Source organism: Ambystoma mexicanum, chromosome 9 (assembly GCF_040938575.1).
Source record: "Ambystoma mexicanum isolate Mex_15411 chromosome 9, UKY_AmexF1_1, whole genome shotgun sequence".
Lineage (NCBI taxonomy): Eukaryota > Metazoa > Chordata > Amphibia > Caudata > Ambystomatidae > Ambystoma > Ambystoma mexicanum.
The window spans coordinates 181,249,757-181,271,200 of NC_090931.1; the positions used below are offsets into that span (position 1 = coordinate 181,249,757).

The 21,444-nt window shown below is 50.3% G+C and overlaps 1 protein-coding gene across 1 annotated transcript in view; it reads right to left on the reverse strand.

Annotated features, from left to right (window-relative positions):
• ARCN1 (archain 1) overlaps positions 1 to 21,444 on the reverse strand; it is a 343,782-nt gene that overhangs the window by 212,763 nt on the left and 109,575 nt on the right. The window contains exon 6 of the mRNA XM_069614428.1: positions 12,953 to 13,118. Coding sequence (XP_069470529.1) covers positions 12,953 to 13,118 — 166 coding nt within the window. The remainder of the gene's footprint in view (positions 1 to 12,952; positions 13,119 to 21,444) is intronic.

Genomic DNA, 21,444 nt, shown 5'->3' on the forward strand with positions numbered 1-21,444 from the left:
ATGCCCCAGTGCCTCGAGTGGAATGTGCTCTTGGCTTGAAGGGTAGTTCTCTCTTAGCAAGAGTGCAACAGAGTGATGCATTGTACAATCCATCTAGATATAGTGGACTTAGAGACTGCATCTCCTTCTCTTCCTGCTGCCACCGAGACAAAGAACTGATTAGTCTTTCTCAGTGATCTGGTTCTTTCCATGTAGAACATGACAGCTCTGCGTACATCTAGTGTATGCAGACTTTTTTCTCCCAAGTTGGAAGGGTTTTGAAAGAACGTTGGTAGTTCTATAGATTGGTTTACATGAAATTTAGAGATGAATTTTGGTGCAAACCTTGGGTGTGTGCGAATAACCACCTTATCCTTGTGAACTGATACGAAGGGGTCTAATACAGAAAGAGCCTGTAGTTCACTTACTCTCCTAATGGAGGTGATAGCTATTAGGAAAGCAGTCTTAAAAGTGAGGTATTTAAGAGTTGCCTTGTGCATGGGTTCGAAAGGAGTGCCCATGAGTCTAGAAAGTACCATGTTTAAGTCCCATCCGGGAGCTGGGCTAGCTATTGGGGGGTGTATTCTCTTTACCCCTTCCATGAAGGCCTTTATAACTGGTATCTTCCACCACGACACTAAGTTGGGAAGTGATATATGCAGAAAGTGCCGCTAGGTGGACTTTAATGGAATTAAACACTAGACCTGAATCCAGTAAATGGGTCAAGTACAGAATAATGTTAGTGGCAGAGCAGTCAACCGGGTTGATGTTCTTACTTCTACACCAGAAGACAAATCTTTTCCACTTGCTAGAATAGCAGTGGCAAGTATTAGGTTTTCTGGCTTCCCTGAGGATGTCCATACATCTCTGAGCGAGATGTAAATGTCCAAATTCTATGATCTCAGGAGCCAGGCTGCTAAGATCATGGTCTGAGGGCATGGATGCAGTGTCCTGCCCTTGTCTTGTGACAGCATGTTGGACGGGCAAGGAAGTTTCATTGGGGAAGATAGGGACATCTCCATCAAGTGAGCGAACCATGGCTGCCGGGCCCACATTGGGGCCACTAGTATCATGGTCACCTGCTCTTGGTGCATCTTGTGCACCACCTTGTTGAGGAGGGGAGTCGGGGGGAAAGGCGTAAACAAATTTCCCTGACCATTGAATCAACAGACCGTTCCCCTTGGACTGGTTCTGGGAGTACCTGGAGGCGTAACTTTGGCATTGTGAGTTCTCCAGGGTTGCGAACAGGTCTATTTCCGGGAAACCCCATTGCGTGAAGACGTTTAAGACGATGTCTTCTTGCAATTGCCATTCGTACTCTTTGGGTAGGGGGGAAGTGTCTGCTGAGTTTGTCTGCTAGCAGATTGAGTTCCCCTGGTACATGTTGTGATAGTAGGAACATGTGTTTGAGAGGCCACTTCCATATATTCTGGGACAGCTTGGACAGTCCTGGAGAGTGAGTGCCCCCTTGCTTGTTGAGATAGTACATGGCTGTGGTGCTGTCTGTGAGGACCATCACTGTCTTTCCTTGTAAATGTTCCTGAAAGGCTTTCAGTGCTTTGAACACTGCTAATAGTTCCAGCAGGTTTATATGTTTGGATGCTAAGCTCGGAGTCCACACTCCGTGAGCAGTCTGATGGGATAGGTGAGCCCCCCATCCTGTAAGGGATGCGTCTGTGGTTAGAGTGGCTTCCACTGCGGGTGTGGCAAAAGTTTTCCCTAATAACAGGTTTTCCTTTGTCCACCACCGTAGCGAGAGAGCCAAGGCCTGCGAGACCACCACTAGGTCGTCCCATTGTCCGCTGGCCTGACACCACTGGCTGTAGAGCCACTCTTGCATTGGGCGCAGGCGTGCGTGAGGTACCAAATAAATACATGACGCCATCATCCCTAACAAACGCATTGCTTTGCGTACCGTCACCTCTCGACCTGCCACATAATGGGGGATCTGAAACAGCATGTTTTGGACCCTCTCGTTGGAGGGGAAGACGAGGCCATCCTTTGTTCGAATTAGAGCCCCTAGGAATTGTTTGATTTGGCTGGGGTCTAAGCTGGACTTCTTTTCGTTGATGGAGAATCCCAGTTGGGACAAAAGGTCTACGGTCTTTTGGGTAATGGAGAAGCATGTTTCGTAAGAATCCCCTGTTATGAGCCAGTCGTCGAGGTACGGGTAAACCGGGATGGATAATTTGCGCAGGTGGGCCGCTGCCACTGCCAGTACTTTCGTAAATACCCTTGGTGCAGATGCTATCCCGAAGGGTAGTACTCTGAACTGGTAGTGTTTGTTCCCTATCTTGAACCTGAGGTATTTTCTGTGCGCTGGCAACATTAAAATATGAAAGTATGCATCTTTCATGTCTAGTGTTGTCATGTAATCCCCCTGTGATAACAGTGGGATTACATCCTGCAAGGTTACCATACGAAACTTGGGGTTTGACAAAATTGTTCGCTGGACGCAGATCTAATACAGGGCGCATGGTTAAATCCTTTTTGGGTACAAGGAAGTACACTGAATAAATACCTTCTGTTACCTGCGATAGGGGGACAGCCTCTATAGCTTCTTTTTTCAGTAGCTCTTCTACTTCTTGAAGAAGAATAGTGAGGTGTTCCGGTGTCATGCGCCGGTTCCGTGGGGGTTTGTATTTTGGGGAACCGTTGAATTCGATGCAGTACCCGTGGGCTATGGTGGATAATACCCAGCGGTCTGACGTTATTCCCTCCCATGCTGAAAGGAACGATGTTAGCCGGCCCCCGACCGGTGATGCATGGGAGGGGACCCCAATCTTTGGGTCATTTGTTGGTATTGGGCGTGGGGCCTTTTGGACTGGAGCCGCGCCCTCTTCCTTTGCCACGACGTTGGCCTCTTTGACTGAACTGGGTGCTTTGGTTAGAGGGCCAGTTGGTAGCAGAGTAAAATTGTTGTTGGCTTTGCTGCTGGCGTTGGCCACGAAAGGAGCATCTATTGCCATAGCTGCGTCTGTTAGGTGGCCTAGAAATTTGGTCAAGAGTCTTGATGGTATCAAACTCCTTCTTCGCATGTTCTAGGGCCTCATCAACTGCTTTCCCAAACAGATGTGTTTGCTCTATGAGCTTATTTATTAGGGAAGCCTGGGTTTCTGGCTTAAATCCCGAATTGCGCAGCCAGACATGGCGTTTGAGAAGTAGTCCCTGAACCAGGGAACGTCCAGCTGTCTCTGCGGCATCCAAGGAGTTCTTTACGATGCCCTGGTTTACAAGAGTTCCCTCTGATATAGTAGCCAACAGGCGTGAACGCAGGGGTTCTGGTGCGTCCTCTGCTTCGCTGCGCAGCTTGCTCCACTGTGCATCTGCGTAGCTAGCTAATAGGGAATTGTTATTCGCAATCCTAGTTGAGAAGGCGGCAGAGGTCTTGATTCTCTTCCCAAGTGCATAGAGCTTCTTGCCCTCTTTGTCAGGAGGTGCCTCACTAGTAGATAGTGGTACCCCCGCTCTCTTTCTTGCGTTAGTAACTACCAGAGAGTCCGGAATAGAATGTCCCCTGATGTACAAAGGGTCAGAAGACGAAGGGCTGAAGAGCTTTTCTATCCGAGGGTTGACCCCTCTGACTAAGGCCGGAAAGGGAAGGAGTTATTCTTCTCTTTATAGAAGCCAGGAGCGGAATGGACTGACTGGGGCTTTTTCTTTAATAACTTTTTCTACAAAGTCTATGTCCGGAAGAGTCTCCCCTGTGTCTATTTCAAAATGTGCTGCTGCCTTGCGCAATAGTGCATTAAGTGAGGGCTGGTCATCTATGGGGGAGGTGTTGCCAATAGGTGAGTCCTTGGGAGGAGAAGGGTGAAAGACATCAGGGTCTGAGTGCACTGATGGGGAGTGCCAGGGCTGTGAGGTAGCTGTATCTTCCTCAAAAGCTCCTGTGCTAGTGTAAGGGTCTTCCTCAAACCTCTCCTCCTCATGTTCTTCCTCTCCACCTAAACACTCCTCATCTTCCTGGAGGTATTGCTCCTCTTCAGTGAGGTCATATGCATCTGTAGAAGGGGGAAAAACAGCCTAGGAATCTTGACCCTAGGTTCATCCTGGGTCCATTCTCTTGGTCTTTTGGGTGTGGGTGGGTTTTGGCTACCCAAAAACCTCTCCATCTTTTCCATACAAGAATGGAGTCTTTCCATGGTCTCATGGGGAACCCCTGAATAGTCTATAGGGGGGAAATCAGTGTTGTCACCTTCAAAACGCTTCGAACGCTCCCACAACGTCGACGAAAGGTTTCCGTCGCCCTCAGAAAAGCCCTCCGGTAGTTCAGAAGTGCCTTTAGATGAATGGGGCAGTCCCTGGCTACTCTTGTGCTTTTTCGGCGTTTCTATTTCCTTGGGTGCGGTATTCGACGTCTGTTTCGTCGTCCGCTTGCGTTTGTCCTCGGAAACAATTCTCGCCAGGCTCTCGACGCCGAGGCCGTCGGTAGAGGGTTCTGGAGTCGGCGTTGTCTGCGTTACGCGCTGTTTCTCGATGGCCGCTCTATGGAGCGTTACGTCGGGTGTCTTTGAGGTAGCGCCCGTGTTAGATGAAAGCCCAATCGCTGGTCGCGGCTGCGTTTGCGGGTGGGGCTTGAGACCCTTACGGTCTAAGGTCGACGCCGGAGTGCCCTGCGTCCCCTTCGGCGCTGGTGGATCCTTCGTCCTCGACGAAGAAGAGCCGTGGGTTGTGTGCTTAGGCCTATGGGGTCTGTGTGCGTCCTTGTCGCCGGGGTGTTCATCCCCATAAGCAGGGCGTGAGCCGAGCCCGTCAGGGCCGGGGACGGACGTCGAGGAGCGCGAGCGCTCCTTCTGGGGGTTAATGACTTCCGTAACGGACGTCGAGTTATCACCCTCCTCGTCACTTTCTGTAACAGCGGCGGCGGGTGAGGAAACTGACTTCGACATAGCGTAGTCCGCCCACCTCTTAACTTTGCGTTCTTTAAGAGTTCTTGGTTTTAAGAGCTTACAGGCCGCGCAGCTGTCCTCTTTATGATCGAGGGGCAAGCAACGATTACAGAGCTTGTGTTTGTCCTTCCAAGTGTATTTGCCCCTACAGCGTGGGCAAAACTTAAAAGGTGTCCTCTCCATAGCTGAGGCAATAAAAACTGGTGATAACAACCCCAAGGGAAAGATAGGGGAGAAAGAAAGACATTCTCGACGAGAAGAGAAAAGTTCGAACCCCCACTCTCCCTACTGTATGTTGGCCGGCGAGGCCTGGCCACGTGTTCGGCAGCGCCGAAGGATCTCCTCCGTCTCTTCCTCTCCGTCGAAAACTTGCTCGGCGGAGAAACAGCTTCACAGCTAACGTCGGGGGGAGGGATCTTTTAACAGTAAGTATATATTAAGGACCGAGGTCCGTAGTACTTGTTTAGCAATGTCTCTCTAGGAGCTCCGCGTAAGGCGACCATAAGCTGGGCGGAAAAAAACAAAACAATCTGAGGGACCTCGACGCGTGAGGGATTGTGGGTACAACGCACGTCACTATAGGGATAGTGTTACAGACACGCCTTGTCGACGTCCCCTTTTCGACTACGAAAAACAAAATGCAATACTCCGCAGTGACCACTGGATGTCGGACCTATGCACAGCATGTGATTCTAAGCAGATTAACAAACATCAGAAACTACTTTTTATATTCAACCGCGAATATTTTCCTATGGGATTTCCCATTGTTTTAGGCTATCTTTATTTAATTATTTACAGTAGCCTCGAACATACCGCCGGTTTATTTAATTAATATTAATTCTCCGGTTGGTATTTTTTGCCAAAACTTGATTCTAAAATGGAGTTTGTGTTCTCTTCTGTGACTCCAACCCAAGTCGAGCCCTTTGTTCCACTTTCTGGCGGGCTTCTCCACAGAAGCCCTCCAAAGTGGTGCCACTGTCTGGGGTACTTGGGAGGGGTGGAGGGGAATTTAGGCACCCTGGACTGAGTTGCCTAGGCAACTCAAGTCGCACTCCATCCTGATTGGCCCAAGTGGTGACCCGGCCGGCTCACCACTTAGCATGTTTGAGTGACAGCTAGGCTGAGTGAATGGGGGTTTGCTGCATAAAAGCAGGGCTTTGGGGACTGGAACTTCAGAAGTCGCCACAGGACCTAAGAATCCGATGAGGGAGAAGCTGAGCCGACCTGCCACGACACCACCACCAGTGGAGCCCTGCTGGACCGTCTCACCACTTTTTCCCAACGACTGAGGAGAACTCCCGCCGGAGAGTCTTCTTCCTTTGACTGGTGGGGATAACCAGTTTCACCGTCTCTTCGCCTTCCCGACATACCTCGTGGCTGCCTTGCCTGTGCCAAGCACCCCGGCAACCGGGATACCACGTTTTACCACGACCGCAAAACAAAAGGTACCGCCTTTAACCGGAAAACTCAGCGGCTGGTTTCTGCCCTGGTAGTGCAACGACCTTCATCTTTCCTCCAAGTTGAGATCTTCTCTTCCCCTGGACGACGACGCAACTTGCACCCACTACCAGGAACATCTGCCACCGCTGGAGGATCCTTCCCACTTAAGGTACCGTGTCCCGCCTGGCTTCCCTTGCTACCGACTGCACAGGGTAGATTTAGCCCCCGGCTTTCGAACCTGGGACACCCTGGCTAAACTTTTCTAAGCCTCTCTAAACTCTTTTCGAACCCTCTGCAAGACTTTCTAAGCCTAGTGTAACTGTGATCTTGGGCGCATTTGTGCTCTGCTCTCTCTAAGAGTAGGCCCAGCCTTTGGACTTTGGCTCACCAGTGACTTTTGCTCTTCTGCCTTGCTAACAGTGTTCCTGAATCTTAGAGTGGTGTACCTTTCCATATTCTGTCTTTTTCCCTCCCTTTCTCACAAACTTATTGGAGTGCCATCTAGTTAAGCGCTCACCTCTGTATGAAAATAAGTGGTGTTTTACAGTGACTTGTCTGATAAGGAAAAAGGGGTGTATATATTATAATAGTAACTGTTTAGAATATTTTACAATAAGAGTGCTGGAGTGTTTTCAACAGTGCGTTTTTAAATAAATAATTAATACACTTTGATACCAAAGCTTTGGTCAGTGTTTGCTTGTATTGTTGTATCAGAGTGCCTATTGTGTATACTTTGCATACTGCCTAACTCTTCTTGAGGGAAGTCTGACTGCTCAGCCACAGCTACCAGGTAAATCTGGGTGGTACAGACTGCTACCAAGTGGGTTTACTGCCAACACCTGTAGTCTTAAATCTTTTGCAGTGGTCCCCAAGGGAACTGCACAGGTTTCTGCCTAACAAGTAGCACGTGCGGCACCAGTTGGCCTCAGTTCTGTTTTCCCCCCCTTCATTATTGATTTTTCATTGTGTAGACTGTGCCAGCAGACAGGTATTTGCCTTGCGAGAGTTGGAGTGGCAATAGCCCGGAAAAATCTACAGAGGGGTAGGATGGGAGGGCGGTGAGGAATACGTTGGAGGAACATCCAATCGAAAGAACATTACCAGTGGGTAAGTAACCTGTTCTTCAAGTGGATTGTGTCCTCCAACGTATTCCTCATCTTAGACTCCCAAAGCAGTATGGACAATTCCTCTGGAGGATGGGTTAGATTTTCCGATACGCTTAGATGGCCGAGTATATTACTGCTTTACCAACATTAAGCTCCTTAGACTGGGAATCGTCCAGGCTATAGAATTTTAAGAAAGTATGCAGCAAGGACCAAGTTGCTACTTCACAAATGGACCTTATAGGAACACCTCTTTGTAGGGCTGTTGAAGAGGCGATGCCTCTGGTGGAATGAGCCCTTAGACCTTCTGGTGGGTCTTTTTGTGTAGCATTCTGAAATACAAAGCACAATCCAACGTGATATTGTTTGCTCGTCATTGACTGGCCCAATTTCTTTCCTGTGTAGCCAATAAACAGATTGTCCACTCTAAGCTTAGAAAGCCTAGAGAAGTAAAAGCTTAAAGCTCTTTTTGGATCCAACCTGTGTAATCTTTCCTCCTCCTTACAAGGATGAGGTAGAGGATAGAATGCAGGTAAGACAATTCTCTGACTTAAATGAAAATCAGATACCACTTTTGGTAAAAATGAGGGTTTAACCCTCAACACAACTCTGTCCTTATGGAACACAGTATAGGGTGGCCCAGAAGACTGCCTGCAATTCACTCACTCTTCTTGCAGATGTTAAAGCAGCTAGGAAAGCAGTTTTCCATGTCAGTAATCTTAATGGACAAGCATGCAAAGGCTCAAAAGGAGCATACATTAAGAATTTTAGGACCAAATTGAGATCCCAAATTGGCACTTCAAATGGGTAAGGAGGAAACACATTAGTGAGTCCTTTTAAGAATTGTACTATCAAAGGAATTTTGAAGTAGAAGCATTCTTCCGATGAGCGATTGAAGATGGAAAGTGGCGCAAGATATCCTTTAATGGTTCCAACATTTAGACCTCTGTGCTAGGGTCAGGAGGAAGGACAGAACTTCCGGAATAGAACATAGAAAGGGATCGACATGCTTTTCTCTGCACCCGTTGCAAACCTTTTTCCAATGGCAACGGTATAGAGATTTTGTTGCTGGCTTTCTTGCCGAAAGCAACACCTCCATGACGTCATCTGGAAGGTTCCAATCCTTGTATCTCAGCCTTTCAGATACCAAGCGTGAAGGTTGAGCGTTTTGACCTCTGGATGGAGAACCTGGCCCTCCATTTGAGAGATAAGGTTATCTCTGAGGAAGACGTACTGGGGGACAGATGGACATGTCTAGAAGGTCCGGGTACCACGTTCTCCTGGCCCAATCCGGGGCAATTAGGATCATGCGGCTCCTGAAGCGTCTCAGTCTCCTGATGACCTGAGGAATGACGGGAATCGGAGGGAACGTGTACAATAGTGGGAAATTCCACTCCACCACGAAAGCGTCCCCCAGGGCTCCTCTCGGGGGAAATTCCCTTGAGCAATACCTTTCGTACTTCCGGTTGATTCTGGTCGCAAATAGGTCCACTTGAGGGGTTCCCCAAAGGGCAAAGATCTCTTAAAATACTTCCTGAGCCAGTTCCCATTCGTGGGACACCGTGCTCTGCCTGCTCAGAGCATCTTCCGTCATTTTCTCTTCCCCGACTAGGTGAACTGCCGTTAGATTCCTTCTTGAATTGCCCAATACCAGAGTTGCATTGCTTCTCTGCACAGAGGTAGTGACCCTACACCTCCTCTTGTTTAGATAATGCATGCCGACTGTGTTGTCCGTCATTATCAGGACATTCTTTCCCCTGACAGATGGCAGGAAAGCTTTCGGCACTAGTCTGATTGCTCTCAGCTCCAGAAGGTTGATGTGTAGTTTGGACTCCGATGGAGACCAACGACCGCTGATTGTCAGATCGTTGGCATGAGCTCCCCACCCCTTGAGTGAGGCGTCCGTCACTACCGTCATCTCCGGCCATGGTTGTCAAAAAAGTTCTTTCAGGATATTCTCTGAACAAGTCCACCATAGAAGATCTTGACGAACATTGTTCATAATCTGGAGAAGATCCGTCATTCGACCCGAGAACTGGGACCATTTGAGTCTTTAGAGCCCATTGAAGGGATCTCATTCTCAGACGTGCCTCTGACACCAGAAAGATGCAGGATGCCATGAGGCCAAGTAACCTTAAGAAGTCGTAGGCCTGAAGATTTTGGGCATTTTGGAATACGGAAACCCTCTGAAGAATGTCTTGAGCCCTCGACCTGGGAGGCGAGCTCTTTCCCCGGGATGTGAGCCATTGGTGTCATTTGTAACTTCTTGAAAAAGAGGGAGAAGCCCAGTCTGTGGAGGAAGTGGCAGGTGACTTTCAGGTGATCTAGTGCCTGTTCGGCAGAACGTGCTCTGATCAGCCAATCGTCCAGGTAGGGGAAGACGTGAATCCCCCCCCTCTCCTGAGGTGCGCTGCCACCACCACCATCAGTTTGGTGAAGACCCTCGGGCGGAGGTCAATCCAAATTGCAGGACTCGAAACTGATAGTGTGAGGCGCCAACTACGAACCTCCGGTATTTTCTGTGCTTGAGATGAATCAGCACATGAAAATAAGCATCCTGGAGGTCCAATGACACCAACCAATCCTGAAGTTGAAGGGCCTGAAGGATATGAGGGTAACCATCTTGAACTTGTCCTTCCTGAGGAACGTGTTCAAGTTTAAGTCCAGGATGGGTCTCAGTCCTCCGTCCTTTTTGGGGATCAAAAAATACGGGGAGTACCATCCCTTGTTACTCTCCGCTGCAGGTACTGGTTCTATAGCACCTTTCACCAGCAGGGTTAAAACTTCCTGCTGTAGGAGCAGGTCTGAAAACTTCAAAGGGTGTCTCCTTGGTGGATTGCTTTGAGGTTGCGTTAGAAAAGGAAGGCCGTAACCATGGGCTATTATTTCTAAAGCCCAAACATCTGAAGTAATGGCTCGCCATTCTTGCAGATGCTGTGACAGCCTGCCTCCTACAGGTGTCTTGTGATGCAAGTCCTCAAAGTGGTTTTGAGGCGGTTGCTGCAGCCACTGATGGCAGAGAGGCTGGAGCTGACTTTGCAAGTTTTCCTCGTCCACCGCGAGTGGCCTTTCTCTGGCCTCTTTGACTGGCCATTACTCTCGCCTTTCCATATGAGTAGTAACGATAGGATCGTCCCCTCCAAGATTGACCTGGTGCACGAAAAGGCTGAGGTTGCCTGATGGCAGTTCCCAAAGACTTGGCAGCTGCCTTTGAGGTCTGCAACCTCTCAAAGCTCTCGTCAGCCTTGCTGCCAAAAAGGTCAGACCCGTCAAAGGACATGTTCAGGAGACTGTTCTGCACGTCTGGTGCGAAACCAGACTTCCGTAGCCACGCAAATCTGTGCATTACTGTGCTAGTGCCCATGGACCTGCTCACACTATCTACAGTGTCCAATCCAGATTCAAGGGATTCCTGCATGGCCTCCTTCCCATCTCCAATAATGGCTAGGAATCCTTCCCTTTCGTCCCCTTCTGGTATGTGCTCCGCCGCCATTGCAATGCACTCCCACAGAGTGTACGAAAACTTTGCCAAGGCACATGTGGAGTTGGCTGATTTTAATGCCATACTCCTAGCTGAAAATACCTTCCATGGCCAGCCACCCACACGCTTATCGTCCCTATCCGGAGGGATAGAAGGGTACGCCAGTTTGTTAGAAGCTATGGCTGCCTGTATGAACAAACTCTCGGGAGTGGGATGTTTAGAGAGATAGCCGGGGTCGATACTGGCAGGGTGCTATTCTGAAGTAAGGGATTTATTCACTGGCGGAATAGAATCCGGAGTCTCCTAATTCTTGGCCACCCAATTTTGCAAGGCTACGTGAAAAGGTAGTATTGGGTCTTCAGTAAGACCATGATCCAATATGTCTATTAGATCATCTTGGATGAATTGGGCTGAGGTCTGGCCCACCCTAAATCTATTACCTTTGTCATTAGCTGACGGTAGGTTGGACTGGCATGTTCTCCTGGTTCTGGTCTACCAAAGTCATTTTCAGTAGATGTATCAATACCACTTGCATTGTGCAGTGATTCAACCAACTCCCTCATCCTGCTTTCTTCTGAAAACAGGCATTCTGGGACATTTGGGGTGCCATATTCTAGCCCAAAAGGTACTATCTCCTTATCAGATTTCTGTAAACCTTTTCTGGGAGAGGTGGAGGAGAGGCGTATTAATGGGCCCTGAATGGATTACAGGTTCTTTCCCTTTTTCTGGCTGATTTTGCCGAACTGGGGTTTTGCCGTCGAGGGCTTTGGGGTCGACAAAGGCATCGATGACGTTGGCGCAATACCAGTCTTCAACGGCGTCGAGGCGCTCTTCGAAGACTTGCCCTTCGAGGTGTGTTCGGTCTCAGACGGCGGTCACCTCGAGCCGTCGACTTGAGCGGCTTTTCTCGCTCAGCGTCCTAGAAGGTTCTCTATCCTTCCTCTTTCTATCACCCGGGCTCGAGGGCGCATGAGTGTCGGAGCAATGACGCTCCCGGCCGGCTTCCGAGGAAGGCACGGCCCGAGGCTTTGCTTTCTCGAACACCTCCATTTTGACCCTGAATGCTTCCCATTCTTCGGATGATTAATGTTTAGTGGGACATTTCATCCTTTTTGGGGATTCGTCTGAGGGGAATCGCTTCGGGACCTGGACCGATGCCTTTCGCGTCGAGGAGATTTCTCCTCATGGGACCTCGACGCTAGAGGCTTTATGGTTGGATTTGCGACCTACCTGTAGTTTTCCCCTCCTTTCTCACAAGGCCTTCCCCGTCATCGCCTGACACTTCGTACAGGCCTCCATGTCGTGGCCTTCTCCGAGGCACCACAAACACTCTCGGTGCAGGTCTGTGATCGACATTTTTGAACTGCACGACTAGCACTTTTTGAAATCCGATCTCGCGGTCGATGACGAGGACATATTCAATGTTATTTACTATTCTCTCAGAACTTGAGGCGCCCCAAATCTCCGAAGCAACGTATACTGCGGAAAAACGGAACTGAGGCAAACGGGCGCCGCGCGTGCTACTTATACACCTGATGACATCACCCTCGACGGAGGCCTTCGAGGGACCATCGATTTGACATTCGGCGCCCTCTGCCAAAAATGTTTTCTGAAGAAGCTTAAGCTGGATGGAATACATCTAAGATGAGGAATACGTTGGAGGACACAATCTACTCGAAATACATTTTCTAGTCAACCAATTTATGTACGATTTGACTACATTCCGTTTCCACTTCTTGGCAAACATCTTTTGATATATTATGTAAAGCGAACAAAGCCATCACAAGCTAACAAAAAGCCACTACAAAAATGTTGATGTTTATAGTTCTTCCACCTTCTCTTGACATTGCGTATCATATACAGTGCATGTTACCATTTTAATTTTCTCAACACCAGCAGTCAAAAAAACACAAAGATAATTTGTCTACGGTACCTGAATCAAATAAGCACTCCACTGCCACTCTTGGCACATGCTTGTGAGAGCTTCTGACACATCAGCAACTTTGTTACAAACTCCTTGCATGGTTGGCAAGGCCTACTTTTGACCACATCCTCACCTGTAGCTGCACTCCCTTTTTGTCTTCATTATCTACATGGATGCGGACCCTGCCAACCTTCTCTTCAGTAATCCTCAGCATGATCATTCCATGGAGCTCCATGTTCTGCAGACCACCATCCCGGCCACAGGTCAGGGAGATCTTCTCTTCAATCTTCATGTGAACACTAAAAAGGGAGGACAAAAAGGGTGTTAATTACGCCAACAGTGCCATTAAATTTGATTTGGATAACAAACTGCCAAGGTGGTACAATGAAACATGGCCAGGATGTCGTCCACATTGCTTTATGTAGCATACAAAGAAGAAACATTGGTACTCTAACAGCACTGACTGAAAAGGGCATAAGGAATCATGTCAAAAATTGGAGTTCTGCAAATATTGCAGTTGTGCAAAACCAAAGGGCATTATTTAGGCACGACTTACTTGCACGCACAAATCGCCTCACAAATACTGATATCTTAAAGTTGCCCAAACCCATAACTATTCAAATTGGATTCTTTTTGAGGGTGACAGGATGTTGCTGAAAATTGAGTTATGCTAGTGAGCCCCTACAGGCAATGACATTTACACACATCAGAGCCAGTGGAACGTTCCCCAGCCCTTGTTCAACCGGATTAACATACTTCAATGAGAAGAACAAGTTACTTTCTTACCTGGTAACGTTCTTTCGATGGGATGGTCCGACGACGTATTCCATATCTATGACATGTAATCACCACAGCTGTGCTGCTTTGGAAACTTTTTTCGGCGTCTGCGTCCTGCGTCGATGACGTCGATGCGCCGTCGTCGAGGGCCTCCTCCGACGTCCGACGTCATCCGATGTGATAAGTAGGACGCACGACGCCCGTAGCCTCAGTTGTAGTTTTTTCCCCCAGAACGTGTGACACTAGTCAACTGCCAGTCAGACACAAAGCCTTGCGGAACGTAAGCTGCAATCGCAAAAGAAATTCTGCAGCGGGGAAGGCAGGGCGGGAGCGATATGGAATAAGTCGTCGGACCATCCCATCGAAAGAACGTTACCAGGTAAGAAAGTAACTTGTTCTTCGAGGGGATTGGGTCCTCCGACGTATTCCATATCTATGACAGACTCCCAAAGCAGTACCAGAGCAAGGAGGAGGGAAAGAATTTAGAATCAAGATTTAGAATAGCCAATCAAATAGCAGAGCAAAGGACCGCCTTGCCAAAGGCCAGATCCTGTGCTCGGATGGAATCGAGGGAATAGTGACGTACAAATGTATGTACTGAAGCCCAGGTGGCTGCATCACAGATGTTGCGAATAGGAACACCCCTCTGCAGGGCAGTAGACGCAGCCATACCCCTGGTAGAATGGGCCCGCAAGCCAGCCGGTGGGTCCTTACCCGCCAAGCGGTAGCACTCCGAGATGGCCAAAATAATCCAGCGAGACACAGTGTTTCGTCACAGCTTGCCCCAAACGCTTTCCAGCGTAACCAATAGAGTTGATCGTCCACTCTGACCCGGGACATGCGTGAAACATAAAAGCTTAAAGCTCTCCTAGGATCAAGCCTATGGAGTCTCTCCTCTTCCTTACCAGGATGCGCAGGAGGATAGAATGCCGGAAGAACAACCTTCTGGGCCAAATGAAATTCCGTCACTACCTTCGGAAGAAAAGAAGGACGAACTCTAAGGACAACCCTGTCCTTGTGAAATACAGTGAAGGGAGGCTTAACTGAAAGTGCCTGTAACTCATTCACTCTGCGAGCGGAAGTAACCGCAACTAAAAACACAGTTTTCAGAGTTAACAGCCCCAAAGGGCAAGAATGTAAAGGCTCAAACGGAGCACCCATAAGAAACTTAAGAACAAGGTTTAAATCCCAACCGGGCACCAGGAAAGGTGACGGAGGGAACACATTAGTGAGCCCTTTCAGAAACTGTGAAATCAAAGGGATTTTAAAGTAAGAACACTCTTCAGACGAGCGCTTAAAGATGGACAGCGCCGCCAGGTAACATTTAACGGTACCCACTTGCAAGCCCCTGTGGGCCAAAGAAAGTAAAAAGGACAGAACCATGGGGATGTCACATGCAAAAGGATCCACATTCTGAACTCTGCACCAGTCGCAGAACTTACGCCAACGGCAACGGTACAGAGACTTTGTTGCTGGCCTTCGGGCCGAAAGCAACACCTCCATCACGTCCTCAGGGAGGTCCCAATCCTTATACCTCAACCTTTCAGAAGCCAAGCGTGAAGGTTGAGGGATCTGACCTCTGGATGGTGAACCTGACCCCCCTCCCGTGAGAGCAGATCTTCTCGGTAGGGAAGACGACGTGGAGGGCAGATGGATAAGTCGAGAAGGTCCGGGTACCACGTCCTCCGAGCCCACGCCGGGGCAATGAGGATCATCCAGGAACCGAACTTCCGTAACCTCCGCAGCACTTGCGGGATGACGGGGACTGGAGGAAACGCGTACAGCAGCGGGAATGACCACTCCACCACGAACGCGTCTCCTAAGGCTCCTTTTGGAGGAAATTCCCGCGAGCAAAACCTTTCGCACTTCCGGTTGACACTGGAGGCAAAGAGATCCACTTGAGGGGTCCCCCAAAGGGCGAAGATCTCCAGGAGAATCTCCTGAGCCACCTCCCACTCGTGAGAGATTGCGCTCTGCCTGCTCAGAGCGTCCGCCGTCACGTTCTCGTCTCCGGCCAGATGAACTGCCGAGATCGAAACTTCCTGCTGGATGGCCCAGAACTCGAGCTGCATCGCCTCCCTGCACAGAGGAAGTGACCCCGCCCCCCCCCTTTTTGTTGAGGTAGTGCATGGCCACTGTATTGTCCGTCAGGATCAGGACACTCTTTCCTCGCACAGTCGGCAGAAAAGCCTTCAGGGCTAGCCTGATGGCCCTCAGCTCAAAGATTGATATGAGTCTGGACTCCAACGGAGACCAACGACTGCTGACTGTCAGCCCGTTGGCATGAGCTCCCCATCCCGTGAGGGATGCATCCGTCACGATCGTCACCTTCGGCCAGGGAAGCCAAAATGGAGCCCCCTTCATCAAGTTGCCTTCGACGACCCACCACAGAAGATCCCGGGCGACCGAGGGCGGCACCTGAACCGGGTCCGACATCCTGCCGGAGGACTGCGACCATTGCGTCTTGAGTGCCCACTGCAAAGATCTCATCCGCAGGCGAGCCTCTGGCACCAGAAGAATGCAGGATGCCATGAGGCCGAGCAACCTCAAGAACTCGAACGCAGGGAGCGTCTGGGCATGCTGAAACTTGTGCACCATCTGCTGAATGTGAAGAGCCCTCACCAGGGGTAGACGTGAATCCCCCCTTGCCTGAGATGCGCTGCCACCACCACCATGAGCTTGGTGAAAACCCTCGGGCGGAGGTCAATCCGAACGGCAGGACCCGAAACTGAAAGTGCGAGTCGCCAACCGCGAACCTCAGGTACTTCTTGTGCTTGGGATGGATCGGCACATGTTAGTAAGCATCCTTGAGGTCGAGTGACACCAACCAGTCCTGAAGCTGAAGGGCCTGGAGGACTTGAGAGAGAGTAACCATCTTGAACTTGTCCTTCCTGAGGAGTTTGTTCAAACCGCGCAAGTCCATGATGGGTCTCAATCCCCTGTCTTTCTTCGAAATCAAAAAAATAAGGGGAATACCATCCCTTGTTCCTCTCCGCTACAGGCACCAGTTCTATGGCGCCTTTCTCCAGCAGGGCTTGAATTTCCTGCGCAAGGAGCGGATCCGGACTCTGCAAAGAGAGGTTCCCCGGTGGATTTTCGCGAGGCCTGTGCCGAAAGGGTTGCCACTCTACAAGATGCTGCGCCAGCCTTCCCCCAACCGGCGAACCATGGGACATGGCCTCACGACTGAGTGGGAGCAGCTGCAGCGTTACCGGAGGGCAAAGAGGCAACTGCCCGAGCAGCCTTGGCACCACGGATACCCTGTCGTCCACCTCTGGTACCCCTGCGATGGCCTCTTTGACTGCCAGCTCCTCTCGCTTTACTGAAGGATGAGTAATAGCGAAAGGAACCACCCCTCCACTGCTGTCCCCTAGGACGAAAAGGCGGAGGTTGGCGAACTGCAGCGCCCAACGACTTCGCTGCAGCTTTTGAGGTCTGCAACCTCTCAAGGCTCTCGTCAGCCTTGCTGCCAAAAAGGTGTTCACCGTCAAAGGGCATGGTGAGGAGCCGGGACTGCACATCAGGAGCAAACCCCGACTTCCGCAACCACGCAAACCTGCGTATCACGGTGCTCGCCGCCATGGACCTACTGACGCATTCAGGTAAATCCAAACCCGACTGAACGGACTCACACATGGCATCCTTACCATCCTGGACCATAGCAAGGAAACCATCCCGTTCGTCCCCTTCGGGAATATGTTCAGCCGCCAACGCAACACAGTTCCACAGAGAGTGTGTGAAACCGAGACAAGGCACAAATGGAGTTGGCCGCCTGAAGCGCCATACCACCAGAAGAAAACACTTTCTTCGCCCAGCCATCAAAATGTTTGTCGTCCCCATCAGGAGGGATGGTAGGGTACGACGCCTGCTTTGCCGGGGCCGTGGGCGCCTGCACCACCAAACTCTCCGGAGTGGGGTGCCTGGTCAAGTAGCAGGGGTCGCTACTGGCTGGACGGTATTTTCGCGACAAGGATCTGCCCACCGCCGGGAGACTCTCTGGAGCAGTCCAAGCCGCCGCCACCCTTCTCTGTAAAGCCATATGGAACGGCAGTACCGGGTCAGTTGGGGGACCAACATCAAGGATGTCCGTCAGATCATCCTGCACAAACTCCCCTGGGGGAGCAGACCATCCCAAGTACTCAGAAACCCTAGCCATAAGGCGCCGGTACGAGGAATCGGCATGAGAGCCAGGCTCAGGCCTACAAAACTCCACCTCCGGAGAGGTGTCCAGTCCACTGGCATCATGCAGTGACTGTCTCAAATCGACAAACTGACTATGGCCCGAGACAATTTCATCTGGAACCTGACTAGGAACCAGGCCATCAGAATCCTCATCCGCCTCTGAAATATAGTCCAGGTGGCGAAAAGAAGGCACCCGAGAGTGCTTGCTCTTAACCAGAGCCTTCCTAGGGGGTTCTCCCGTGCCACCGGGTACCTCCGACATGAAAGGCGTCGAGCGAATCGGCGCCGAGAGAACCGGCATCGGCGCCAAGGAAATCGGCGTCGACGTCAGACGCAGCGCCTCCAGCATCGGCGGCGTCGACACAGCCCTCGAGGCCGGAGCCCCGAGCGTGTCCCTCGACGACCCGAGCGTCGACGGCCTCGACGACTTCCTCGAAGCCGGAGCCTCGAGAAAGCGTGTCGACGCCCTCGACGTCGATGTCTTCCTCGAAGACTTCACAGGTGCACACGGTCTCGAACGAGTCGAGGACCGGGACCTGGAACGGGTACGGCGAGAACGAGTCTCCTTGTCCGAACGGGACCTCTCCCGTGACTCGTGCCGACCACTCATGCGAGCGGTGTCTCTCGACCGACCCCACTCGGGGGCGCGGACGGCTTAGTACCCTGCGACTCAAGAATCGCCAGCATTTTCTTCCCGAAGGAAGCCCATTCCTCCGGCGTCGCACGGCTGGTGGGGTAAGCGACGTGCCGGGCAGAGTCCTCCGAGGAGGACCTGGAAGACGACCGGTGTCGGCGCTTCCGAGAACGCCTCGAAGAGGCGGAGGAGTGGCGAGACCGACTCCTACAAGGAGACCCACGAGACTTCCGACGATGACGCGGAGAGTCACCCCTCGAATCATCCGTCGAAAGCCCCGCAGACTTCGATATCCTGGGCTTGGACACCCGACCTACCGACAACAACTTCTTACGTTCGCGTAAGGCTTTGGACGTGAGCGACTGGCAGTCGATAGTCATCTGTGTCGTGGGCCTCCCCGAGGCACCAGAGGCAGGCGTCGTGCGAGTCCGTCACCGACATCTTGAACTCACACTCCCCGCACTTCTTGAAACCCGGACGCGGGGTCGAAGACGAAGTAGAAGACATCTTTGCACGAAGGATTTGCACAAAACGAACAGGTTCGAAGAACCGAGACGAACAGAACTCCAAAGAGTCGAGGCGTGAACCGAGAATCACGAAGCAACACGTTCGCGGAAAAAATGGAACTGAGGCTACGGGCGTCGTGCGTCCTACTTATCACATCGGATGACGTCGGACGTCGGAGGAGGCCCTCGACGACGGCGCATCGACGCAGGACGCAGACGCCGAAAAAAGTTTCCGAAGCAGCACAGCTGTGGTGATTACATGTCATAGATATGGAATACGTCGGAGGACCCAATCCCCTCGAAGGGGAAGCTATACCCAAGTAGCATTAACATAGAAAGATGGAAATGAGAACTGTCAGTCAAGGAGCACGCACTATTCCCTGGGCACCATTCGCCAATATGCAGTGCGATTTAATCAGACCGCTTAGAGCAGCAGGGTGGAAATTAATTCTAGTAATTCGATATGTTCTTGAGCTGGGTAGCGGGGTACCCCACTCGCCAAGCAGACACGCAAGCAGTGGTTAAAGCATTAGTCAATGACTTACCGCACTGAGTGCTAGTTAGCATCAATAAAGAATGTGGCACACAGTTGGGAGACAAAGTAATCCACAAGCTCCACGAAATACGAAAGTTTTCAGCAAAGGCTCCATTGTCCCCTTTCATCCACAATCAGCTGGGTGATTAAATCTCAATAATTTGTAAATCTGGGCTGCGAGCACTGCTACTCAGGAAAACGCAAGGCATCGAAAACAAAAATGGTTTGATCCCTGTGGCGGGTCAGAATAAGGACACCGACTAGAGTTTTCCATCTTAACTTGACTTATTAAATAATGTAAGCTGCCTCACTTTCAAACAAGGTTCACCCTTTGGAGAAGTGACTAAATCCCTCGATTAGTCACAGCCCGCCCCAATGAGTTTTCACCAGCAGACTGATGTGCTTAGCTGAATCTGGCTGGGTCCTCTCGCCGACTGCATCGCTGCCCTCTGCTCCAATAAGTGTTATGTGGATGACGCCCAGCTCTTTCAAGCTCCCCTCAACCGTCTTACTCCTCATTCCCGATCTCTGCCTCAATGCTAGTAAGACAGATCCTCCTCATCGGAACACCAGCTCCCTTCCTTTCCTCCATCTCTGGGGTCCTCTTCTTTCTCCTACCTGTGAGGCTAAGCACCTTGGGGTCATCTTCGACTCGCCATCTCCTTCTCTCCTCACATTTCTGACGTCTCTGAGAAGTCAAACTATCAGCTGCACCTCTTCAGAGGTATTCTTCCCTCCCTTACTTTCCCCCAGAAGCTCACAGTCTCCAGAGCGCTGGTCCTCTCAAGATTGTACTACTGCAATCTTTCTTCCATCCTCTACATCTTATCCAGAACAGGACTGCGAGACTGGTCCTTGGCCTCAAGCCCAGGGATCATATCTCCCCAGCTCTGAAATTCGCTCCAAGTGGCAGCAAGGATCCAGTTCAAAACACTGCATCGTCCACAAGGCTTTGTGGGGCCTGTGTCAGCACTACCTCCAACTCTCCCTTACCTTCTCGAGCTCTCTGCTGATCCACCTCCAACTCTCTGATCAGATCAACGTTTGACAATTCTATTTTAGATTGCTTCCTTCTCTGGAGTTTATTGCGGAAAGCACGACTTCCAAGAGTGATTGGTTGCTTTATTTACAAACTCAGGGTTACAGCGCGAGGCGTGACTGCCATCTAGTGGTGACCACAGGTATTAAACAGTATTATTTAGTTCTAAAGAAATAATTTCACCGACTGACATTTATGAGGAAGCCGAATACTTCAAAGCGCCACCTTCCTTTCTAAAGTACTGTGCTGACACTAAAGTGGACTTCTTTTGTTTACTTTGACCAATAAACATTACTTCCCTTGTCTTGCTCCATAAATCAATTATTTCCACAACATCCAAGGCACATTTTGTAACAGTTGCTGTCTATTACAGAGTTGATGTCAGTGCTGTGTATAATGCTGTCTGAGGTATAATAAAATACTCAAGTAAATGAACAACTCAAATCGATGTGCTCCCACCAGTAATTATTGTTGCTGCTGTTCGAAAATCTTCTTAACTCCAATACAAAACTCTTCTCAGCTGTAGGCCTCAGAGCTGAAACAAAAACAGACTTCCTCATTGGACAATTTTGATGAAAGGCAGTTGGGAAAAGGTCCAACCTGTCCTCAACATTCCATAGAAGAATGTTACTGAGAGAAAGCACCATCTTGCCCTGGGTTCCAGCCCAATCCTCCATCTTGTGAGCTGGCAGCTACAGATCTCTGAAAAAGGTGGTTAAGGAAAGTTGTGTGCATTTTCTTTTCTTCCCAACTCCCTGCAAAAGTCTCTACACAATCAAGTCTGCGCGAACTCTCACCCACAAAAGACCTTGAACCCCGACACTTCAAGCTCTCCGCTCATCCACCTCCAACTCCAACTCTGAGGGTCAGCCACTTTTCCAAGCAGAGAGTTGGGAGCACATCTTTCTTCGGCTCAGGCCTCCCTCTGGAACAGCCTCCCTGCCCCTCAAAC